This window comes from Gopherus flavomarginatus, chromosome 1 (genome assembly GCF_025201925.1).
Source record: "Gopherus flavomarginatus isolate rGopFla2 chromosome 1, rGopFla2.mat.asm, whole genome shotgun sequence".
In the NCBI taxonomy this organism is placed as follows: Eukaryota; Metazoa; Chordata; order Testudines; family Testudinidae; genus Gopherus; species Gopherus flavomarginatus.
The window spans coordinates 243,957,447-243,968,248 of record NC_066617.1 but is presented as its reverse complement, the minus strand read 5'-3'; the positions used below and the strand labels follow the sequence as shown (position 1 = coordinate 243,968,248).

The following is a 10,802-nucleotide window of genomic DNA, read 5'->3' as shown; positions in this document are numbered from 1 at the left end:
CGTCAGGTGTTCCCCGTTCAGAGTCACTGGGAAAGCAACCCAGATCCTGGAGAGAGAGGTCAAAGACATGCTGGCTTTAGATCGGATCCAGCCATTTTACAGCCCATGGGCCTCACCCACGGGGCTGATCCACAAGGGAGACAGGATGATCTGGTTTAATGGGGGCTATCAGAAGCTTAAAGCCATCACAGTGTCCAATGCCGACCCCATGCCTAGGCCTGGGGAGATTCTAGAAAAGCAAAGGATGATGGAGAACTTGGCCCTGGCAGACACTGATAACTTGTGCATCTTTAGCCAGACCTGGGAGGAACAGGTGTCCCAGGTGTAAAGGGGACTGGGCTGCCTCAAGGAGGTGGGACTGATGGTAAAAGCTGGAAAGTGTAAGGTGGGGATGGCAGAGGTGTTGTATCTGGGCCACAAGGTGGGGAGCGGCTGCCCAAGCCCAGAGCTGGCCAAGGCCAAGATGGGAGCTCTTAACCAAGAAAGCCCGAATCACAGACCAGAGGGCTGGGAGAAGACCCCATCCCAGTTTGAACCCCAGGGGTATTGGGGTAGCAAAAGGGTTTAAGCCGCATAAACCTTCCCACATGCGGCCTGCGAGTGCCATCAAGCACACCCGACCTAAGGGAGGGCGTGAGACTGGACTGTCCTGATGTAACTCACACCAAGGAATGGGAGAGATGCTGGGGCATCCATGGGAACGTTGGTGGGTTCGAACTTCCCCAGGTCACTGGCTGAAGTGACCTCACTCAGTTCGGTCTCAAAGGGGGGAGAGATGTGACGAACTGGGAATGTTCTTAATGTTTTCTCTGAATACTGTGTTGGTGCCTCAGTGTCCCCATGGCAGTTCTTAAGTATCTGGAAGAGCAAAGGGCCAGTGCACCTAAATGCCTGGCACTCTGTCTCCTAGCAACTGATGGCCTGGGCCCTTCCTCTGCAAAGGTGCCAGCTGAAGGTGTTGGAGACAAAGGGATCAGGTGGCCTCCTGGCCTGGGAAAGGAGCTGGGCAGAGAGGAGGGGCTGGGGGGGTTGTTAGTCTGGAGCTGGCTGGGGTCGAGGAGTGAAGTGCAGATGTGGGGGGTCTGGCTCACTGCCCCCCAGAATGGACCAGGCCAAGGGGTCCGGTTCTCTGTACCTATAAGCTCTGTTTTAGACCCTGTTCCTGTCATCGAATAAACCTCTGTTTTACTGGCTGGCTGAGAGTCACGTCTGACTACGAAGTGGGGGTGCAGGACCCTGTGGCTTCCCCAGGACCCCGCCTGGGTGGCTCGCTGTGGGAAGCGCACGGAGGGGCAGAGGATGCTGAATACTCCAAGGAGAGACCCAGGAGGTGAAGACGTGTGAGCTTCTTGCCCTGAACAAGTCTGCTCCAAGGGAGAGGAGGCTCCCCAAAGTCCTGACTGGCTTGGTGGGGACCAGTTCCAGAGCATCGCCCGGTGACTCCGTGACAGGAAGAGTCCGAGGGAGCACGTGCTCTCACGAGCGCTTGTGATAAGGTGTCTCTGTAGCAGTAATCCAAGGACTGGTGAGTGGAGTCAGTTCAGCTAGCAGATGGTCAGTAGCAGGAATGGATGAGGGGGGGTGCTCCACATGGCTGCCCCTATTCCCACTTGCAGCCCCACTCTCAGCAAGATCAATAGCAACCCCACCCACAGAGGAATGGTGCAGGGGGTTGCAGTAAGGGAAAGGGAATTTCATAGGTAGGGCCCTACTGATTTCACGACCGTGAAAAACCCATCATAGAATCTGATCTCCCCCATGAAATCTGGTCTTTTATGTACTTTTACCCTATACTGTAAAAGTCCCTATACTATAGGGTAAAAGTATACAAAAGTACACAGTGTTTCTCAGACTGGGGGTCCTGCCCCAAAAGGGGCTTGCAAGACTATTGTAGGGGGGTTTACAGTATTGCCACCCTCACTTCTGTCCTGTTGCTGGCAGCAGCGCTGCCTTCAGAGTCGGGCACCCTGCCAGCAAACACTATCCGCCAGCCACCGAGCTCTGAAGGCAGTGTAGAAGTAAGGGTGGCAATACCATGACCATTGTTTTGGGTTGGGACCCCCAGTTTGAGAAACGTTGTGTCTTAAGGGCTTTGCATGTTTATATTTTCTGGGCAAGTCACTTAAACCAAACTTTTCACAGATGGCCACTAATCATATTCCTCATTTTCTTGAGACCCCTGGGATCCGATTTGCTGAACATCTGAGTGCTCACAGCAGCAAATGAAGTCAATGTGAAGTGCTATCTAATGTGAAGTACAGCTGGTTAACATTTTTCCAATGAAAGCTTTCTACTGGAAAATGACGATTTGAGGGAATTGAAATATTTCATGGGAATGTGTCAATTCTGTCAGAACTTTCCATGAAAACCAGGCAGGCTCCCCAGGCTCAATGTCTTGCGACTCAAACTGGCTGCCTTGTCTCTGACAAGCACCTGAGCTCAGCAAAGGCCATGGTGTTTGGATCCACAGCTTTCACACTTTCATGTGATGCCCGCTCCTGGTATATCTGACCATAAGCATTCAATCATACGTAGCCCTAACTATTTTTAAATCTGTGATGCTCCTTGTAGTATCTGCGTAGTTCTGATCATCCACAGACTGATCAAACGTTGTGACTTGAGGACATAGCTTAGGTGTCAGATATTATACATTTCTTTTCAAAAGGTTTTCCCCTCCCCCTATTGTATAAATGGCCTACTTGTTTCTTACTACTCATTTATTGAGAAAGTGTCAGGAAGGAAGTACCCCACCCAGTCTCAGTCTGTCGTGCTCTATCTCTTAAAGGTGTCAACATCACAGTTAAATTGCAAGTGGTTTTATTTAAAAAAATGTATAGAATCTTAATACATGTTTTAGAACATCCACACAATAAAGCTTTTGATTTTTTTCAAAGTACTGTAAAACACATTTACTGATTAACCTGCTCAACACCCTTCATAGGTACCGAAAATTTATTATCCTCATTTTACTGATTGAGAAATTGAGACAGAGGGGTTAGGTGATTTGCCTGATAATATCAGTGCTTTTGGATTAGAACCCATGTTCCCAGTTCCATACTCTAAACGCTAGGCTACAGTTCCTTTTCTTATAACTATTCCCTGAGATCATAAAGTAACAACTGGATTTGATGTCAAAGGGGTCTCAACCTGTGGCTGAATTCTGCTCTTGGTTATGCTGGTGTAAAACTAGAATAATACTATTGAAGTTTGTGGAATTATTCCATGTAAATGAGAGCAACACTTGGCTTTTGGTCTCCAAATGTTTATGGATCCATAAGTTTGTGTGCGCAAGCGTACATGCAAAATTCTAAATTTGCACTTACCAATCAGATGTCTAATCAGTGAGAACCTAGTTCATATGCAGCTTCCAAGTCAATGACCCGTGGAGTGTAATTCTGCAGGAATCAGGCTAGGAATGAGCATCAGAGCTGAGGGGAACAGATAGGTTTCTGCAGAGGACACTGGATCAGGGAAAAGGCACAACTGATATGCTGAACGTATGTTAAAACAGCTTTATTTTTGAAGAAATAAAACCAAAGCCCAGGAGAAAAAGGACCAAAATCCTGTGAATGGAAAGTATTCTTTGGTGCGTGGGACAGCGCATTAGCCTACAGGGCTACACTGCTGCATAATTTCCTTTTTGTACTATTTATATGGACAGCCAGTGAGCCTGATGGAATAATGTGGGGGGGGGAGGGAGCAGAAAATAGCTGAGGAGATAAAATAAAATATATGGAGAAGTGGTAGGAGCAGGAGGCAGGGCAGAGATGCTGCATAGGAAGAGTTCAGGTGCATTCCTCAGCTGCAGAGCTTCTAAGGAGAAAAGTCTCACTTGCAAATCTGCTTCCTTTCAATTTTAACAGCACTTCAGCTGCAGACCAGTGCTCAGAACTCCCCTGAGACCAAGCTCTGCCTGACAAGAGATCTTCCCCACACCGACCCTGAGCTGCTGTTGTTTCTGCAGCATAACACGAAGGGGTTGGCGGGGGGAACCTAGGATATGACTCCACTGCAATTAAAAATCCACAGCTGGCCTGTTACTCAGGCTACGGGGCTCAGGCTAAGAGGCAGTTTAAATGTGGTGGTGATGTTCAGGCTCAGGCTGCAGCCCATGCTCTGGGACCATCCAATCTCACAGGGTCCTGGAGTCTGGGCAGCAACCTGAGCAGGAATGTCTACACCACAATCAGGGCCAGCTCCAAGCACCAGAGCAGCAAGCAGCTGCTTGGGGCAGCCAATAGAAAGGGGTGGCACGTCCAGCTCTTCGGCAGCAATTCGGTGGCAGGTCCCTCAGTCCCTCTCCGGGGGGAAAGACCTGCCGCAGAAGAAGGAAGCAGTAGCGATAGAGCCCATCGCGGCTTTTTTTTTCTTTTTTCGCCACTTGGGCGGCAAAAATGCTGGAGCCGGCCCTGATGACAATTAAATAGCCCTTAGCCTGAGCCCAGTGCACCTGAATGAGCTAGCGGAGGCCAGTCAGAGGGGTCTAACTGCAGTGTAGCCATACCCTTAGAGCCAATGCATGACAGCAGCATGGGTTTGGGTTTGGGTTTGGGTTTGGGTTAGGCTATACTAGACCAGTCTGTGAAACTAGAAAGGTTTGGTGCAGTAGGCTGCTGGTGGTGGGTTCTCTTCTTTGCTGGGTCTTGCCATATAAATGAGGTATAATGCATTGCATAGTAAAATGGGCCTTGTCTATAAACAGCCTGTCAAAGCAGTGTCAGTGAAAAAGGAGCATAAGTTTTATGCTTTAAGACTGAATATGCCAGTCAAGTAAATACTGATAAAGAGGAAATAAAATTTGCATGACCAGATTAAACCTCGTCTGCATGTCTTTTGGCTTTTCCTCTATTACAGATGCTAATCACCAGTCTTTGCTTACTCCTAAATCAAGGGATGTGAATCATTTTAGGCTCAGCTATTCCTCTGCCCCTCACAAACGTGGAGTTTATTTTATTGCTGTCAATTATTTATTTTAGAAATGCTGAACTGCAAAACAGGTTTTAGAAAATGTTCCAGAAACGCATTCCAAGGGAGTGCAGGTACCTGGCACTGACACATTTCTTGAGTTCCTAATTTATAGTAATTTACGTCCCATAATCCATTGTCCTTAGCAAGCTATGAGATATGCCTTTTTCCATGCACGTTGAGCCTTCCTGAATGCCTGGTTTGTTTCCAGAATAAGTTGTGGTAATATATTGCCTGGTGTGCTTTTCTGCATCTCTTGATGTTCTGTGTTCTAAAATAGAACAACCTCTAAACTCTCTGGATGATGATTTGGTGCAATGACTAATATAATCTGTTCCAGATCAAATCCAGTTTTTAATTATTTTGTGCATGTTCTCTGGATGTTATTGGCACATCTTGCTCTGAAAGCATGGTGGGAGGTTCATTGAATATATCAGGTATGCATTTGCAGAGCTTCTTCTGTATCTTTCGTCGAAACTCTTTGGAACCAAAAAAATAAACAAGTGGATCCAAGCAACAATTAAGGCTATTCAAAGCCAGAGACAGCTTATATTCCACATAAGCAGTCTTATTTTGGGTACTATAGATGAAATGGATGATTGATATCACAATATTGGGCACGTAACACACTACAAAGACTGTAAGCAACACTATTATCAAGTAAATTGTCTGCTTCTTAATTTCCCTTAGTTGTGTGGGAGGGGAATTAAGAAGAGTTCGAATGACTAAGGTGTAGCAGAATGCCATTATTAGCAAAGGTAGGAGAAAGCACAGAAGAACTTGAGAGCCAAAATAAGCAATGAAATGATTTCTTGAAGGAAACATAGCTTTGGGCAGTATATCAAAACAAGTGGTTATCTGCAGCTCCTCTACCCAGAAGGTTAGCTCTGTCTTCATGAGTGGAAAGTGCAGCAGTAAAATAAATATCCAAATGATGATGCATGTCAGGAGAGCTGTTCTGATGGGTCTCATGGCCCTGTGCTTCAGCGGGTGAACAATTCCCAGGTAGCGCTCTATGCTGATGCTCATCATGGTTAATATGGAACAGTGCATGTTTGCATAGAATAGCACAGATACAATGCGGCACAGAATCTGTCCAAAGGGCCAGTCATTTCCCCGTAAGTGGTAGACAACCTGAAAAGGGAGGAGCATGCTGTACAGCAAGTCCGTGATTGTCAGGTTAATGGAAAACACGATGGTGGGTGTCCAAGGCCTTGAGTGGCGGCAAAGGAACCACAAAGAGATAGAGTTGAGGGGAATGCTGATGGTGAAGATGAACAAGTAGAGGGCAGGCAAAGTGGTCTGCAGCATTTGGTTCTTAAGCATCTCTATGGTGCTGTTTGGCAGTTTTCCCATGATAGTGAGATAGATTCAGTGGTTTCTTCTGGATTGGGACAACTGGAAAAGCTTCAGGTACCTTTTCCCACAAAAGAAGAATCTTGAGATGGTAGAGATTAGACCTGGTTAAAAAATGTATGTTTTGGTGAATTTTTTTTAAGAGCAAATTAATCTAACACATGATAAAATTCTTAGTTTGTTCATTCCCATCACATTAAATCATATTCACGCTGCCCTTTGGACCAAAGAGTAATTTTTAGCTATTTTCTAAAGTGCTTAATGAGTTTTGTTTATAGTTGCAATAGCAAGATGCAAGATCCAACCACCTGAGCATATATCACCAAGAATGGATGCTGTATCTTAAATAGGCTTAAAGCTTTTTCCTCCAAAGATGTTTTAGCATGCCCATTCTTGATCCATTTATTATCTTCTCCACCTCCCCCCTTCCCTTTATTCAAGCCCTTTCAATTGGCTTTAATAGTTAACATTTTTAGAGAGAGGTGTGCCAGTGGCAGACAAGGTGCTAGCTCAGGAGTCGGCAACCTCTGGCACGCAGCTTGCCAGGGTAAGCACCCTGGCGGGCCAGGCCAGTTTGTTTACCTGCCGCACCCACAGGTTCGGCCAATCGCAGCTCCCACTGGCTGCGGTTTGCCATCCCAGGCCAATAGGGGCTGCTGGAAGTGACACAGGCCGAGGGATGTGCTGGCTGCCCTTCCCGCCACCCCCATTGGCCTGGGACGGCAAACCGTGGCCAGTGGGAGCCGCAATCGGCCTAACCTGCCAGCGTGGCAGGTAAACAAAGTGGCCTGGCCCATCAGGGTGCTTACCCTGGCGAGCCGTGTGCCAGAGGTTGCCGATCCCTGTGCTAGCTCATGCCAAGGCCCAGAGCCTCGCTGAACACTGACAAATGAATAGCTGGAAACCAGTCTGGCTCACGTGTGGGTTAGTTAAAGTAGATATTAGAATTATAAGCATGTGTTTAGAGCAGGGATGGGCAATCTTTGGCACGCGGCCCATCAGGGAAATCTGCTGGCAGGCTGTGATGGTTTGTTTACTTGCGGCGTCTGCAGGTTCGGCCAATTGCAGCTCCCACTGGCAGTTCACTGTTCCAGGCCAATAGGGGCTGCGGGAAGCAATGGCCAGCACATCCCTTGGCTCATGCCGCTTCCAGCAGCTCCCATTGGCCTGGAACAGCAAACCGTGGCCAGTGGGAGCTGCGGACGCTGCAGGTAAGCAAACCGTCCCAGGCTGCCAGCAGATTTCCCTGATGGGCCGCATGCCAAAGGTTGCCGATCCCTGGTTTAGAGTTATGGAATGCTTCTAGGATGCTGCGTGTATTAATCCTACTTATAATATCTGTATTCCATGGTAATAAAGTAATATTGAGTGATCGCATTGTAAACCTCTGTCATTTGTAACTCACTAAACAGGAAAAGAAGCATTAATTAGGGTAAAGTGTTTGTCCTATGGCCCATTGAAGGCAAAGGAGGTATTGTGTAGCATCAAAGGACAGAGACCTTGTTGGTTTCATTCATTACTCCCTCCAGGAAGGTGAGATCTGTGCATGAACTCATCCCATCAACTTGGATTCTGGGGTGAAGGGAATAAAAATCCCTGACAAGGAGGAATTGGGTCTCTGTATGCTGTCTGGATTCTGAGGGACAAAGATTCCTAAACATAAGCAAGAAATCCCCATGCTGCTTAGCATGGATCAGCCCTAAAAGACATACACAGCTGCTTATTATAGAAACTTGTATTACCTTTTTTAATCTAAGTCTGTAACTCATTGTGTGTGTATGCTTACCTGTTGTAATCTTGTACATAACTCTCATTTCTTAGTTAGTAACTTTTGAGTTAGTTTATTACAGGACTGGCTACAGGTGTTGTCTTTGAGTACGATTGTTGGGTAAGTGACTGGTCCTTTGGGACTGGGAGTAACCTGAATATTGTTGTGATGTTTGGTGTAAAGTGACCATCTATGACATAGTCCAGCTTGCCTGGGTGGCAAGATAGACTGGAGTCCCCAAGGGGACTGTCTGTGACTCCATAGTAAGGACTCAAAGAGTCATATGGCACCTTATAGACTAACAGATGAATTGGAGCATAAGCTTTTCTGAGTGAATACCCGCTTCGTCAGACACATTCACTCATGAAAGCTTATGCTCCAATACATCTGTTAGTCTGTAAGGTACCACAAGACTCTTTGTTGCTTTTTACAGATCCAGACTAACACAGCTACCCCTCTGATACATAGTAAGACTACTGTTGTGCTTTTGGAGGGCATGCTTGTTACTGAGTTGGTGAAATCTAATTATAGACCATACCGTCTGTTTGGGGTGTCTGTCTTGCCATTTCACAATCTGCCTTGAGGTCGGCACTCATGGTTGTGAGCCGCTCCAGACATTGTGACAAGTGGTTTCTTAATTTATTGTATTTATATATATTTTTATGTTATTTTTCATATTATAGGATGTTTGATAGTGGGTGCTTTATACATTTTGGGGGATTAACTTCAACAGACTTGTGCTCAAAGTTAAATACATCAGACCCTCACTAGAATGCGCATCTATATAGCGGGAATGTGCATATAACGCGGCCTTAACTTCCATCTTGAACATTGGATACAATCCTGAACTGGGGTCTAAGTCTGTGGTGATTCAAACCCAGAAGGTTGAATCCTGAGGGGCTGAGTACTTATAAATCCCATGTTGATGTCATCATTGACATTATGCGATGCAGTAGCTAAAGCTGTGCAGATAATGGATATTTTTTGGTTTGCTGGCAATTCTGAAAAATTGAAAAACAATTGTTTTGGGTTGAACCCAAAATTATATTTAAACATTTTTTTTCAGTGAATCAAAAAGTCAAAAAGAGTTTGTTTAAGGGCAAGCTAATTGTTTTGTTCTGACAAAACTGAAATATTTCATTTTGATTTTGACCATTTAAAAACTTTTGCATTGTCTTAAAAATAAAATTAAAGGAAATTTTGAAATCCAATTCATTTCAAACCAAAAAATCAAAACATTTTGTTTTGAAAATGTCAGAACAAAATGTTTTGATGTTTTGGGGAATTTTTTTTTAGAAGGAGATTATCTTCAACCAAAACAATTTGTTGAAACCAACATAAATTCAGGAAATGTTTTGGTGTCACCAGATATGCATTTTTTCACCAAAAGTATTTCAGCCAATTTTTTTTGCCCTGTTCTTGTAGAAACATGAATGCAGACATGATCCAGAGAGAAGGTATATATCCTCAACTCATATTGAAGTCACTGGATTTGAAACTGCTCAGCACCTTGCAGGGTCAGGCCCCTCTGTAGCCCCTCTGCTTAGTGGTAACATATTCTAGAGCCTTGTAGGTCAACTTCCTGTTGGAAAACAAGTCAGTGACATAGAGGCTGGATATACTCTTAGTTCAGGTTATTTATTTAACACTAGCTACTCTTGTCTTGGAATGGAGGTGGACAAACAGCATGTAGGTAATCCCCTCTTTTAGGAATCTCAGGACAAAAACCAATTCCTTGTTTCCAGGGAGCAACTGTGCCTCAAGAATTGACCCTGATTAGAGAGATTAAGAGAGAAAGTAAATTTCCCTGCCATTCACCACAGATCCCACATGAAGAAACTACATCACTAAAGTAACACAATAAAAACATTTCTTCAAAGACTGAATGCTCCAATGTTATATAAAAGAATTTGTGAGATTGTGTAACAGCACCACCTGGTGATTTTTGCAATAACAATACTAAAGTGGCTCTCAGATATCTTTTTAGTAAATATAGAGTATTGAGCAATTAACAGCTTCTAAAGGCTGTTGCCATTGTCATGTGACTTCTATGCAATTATCCTCAAATGTTGTAGGCCAGGCTTCAGCGTTCAAATGACAATATGATTAATTAATAATTTTGCTGCTACTAAAGTTAGTGGAAGCATGAACAGGTATTGTATATAGAACTCTTGATATTTTGGAATCTGGGAACAGACTGACTGAAAGGTATAGTGCTTAATATATCCTTAATAAAATGCAAGAATGAGTGAGCAAATGAATGTCAAAAGATTTGGGAAAAGATCCTCTGCGAGTGTATATTATTATAGCTCCGGCAAAATCATTGAAGCTTTGACAGTTTACATCAGATGAGGATTTTCCCTTGGTTCTTTTTGGGTCCTGTTCTTCTTCCAAATGCCATGGATTGAATTAGAACAGAAAAGAGCACATTGATAGAGGAACAACAAGGCTCAATAATACAAATCTGTTTTGTTGATTGACACTAACCAAATTATGTGCAATGCATCAAATGAAGGATCTTAGTGCTTATTGAATAAAAGTGAGTAAGACAATATTGAATGAAAGTGGGATGGAATGAAAAAATACTGGTAGCCAAACATTATTAATAATCATGAATAGTAAGTAGATTTCTTCACAGGACCTCAAGTGAAGAGAGGATTCTGTACTTTTGATTTAGTCTAGTAAGTACTGCTTCCTAAATTGATGCCACTGA

At 44.4% G+C, this 10,802-nt stretch overlaps 1 protein-coding gene across 3 annotated transcripts in view; it reads right to left on the bottom strand.

Annotated features, from left to right (window-relative positions):
* Positions 1-2,868: 2,868 nt before the first annotated feature.
* The window catches only part of LOC127039363 (P2Y purinoceptor 8-like), a 48,865-nt gene continuing 40,931 nt past the window's right edge, over positions 2,869-10,802 (bottom strand). For all 3 annotated transcript variants that reach the window (XM_050932952.1, XM_050932935.1, XM_050932945.1), the window contains exon 2: positions 2,869-6,425. In XM_050932952.1, the coding sequence (XP_050788909.1) occupies positions 5,320-6,321 (1,002 nt within the window). In that variant the 5' untranslated portion in view covers positions 6,322-6,425 and the 3' untranslated portion in view covers positions 2,869-5,319. The remainder of the gene's footprint in view (positions 6,426-10,802) is intronic.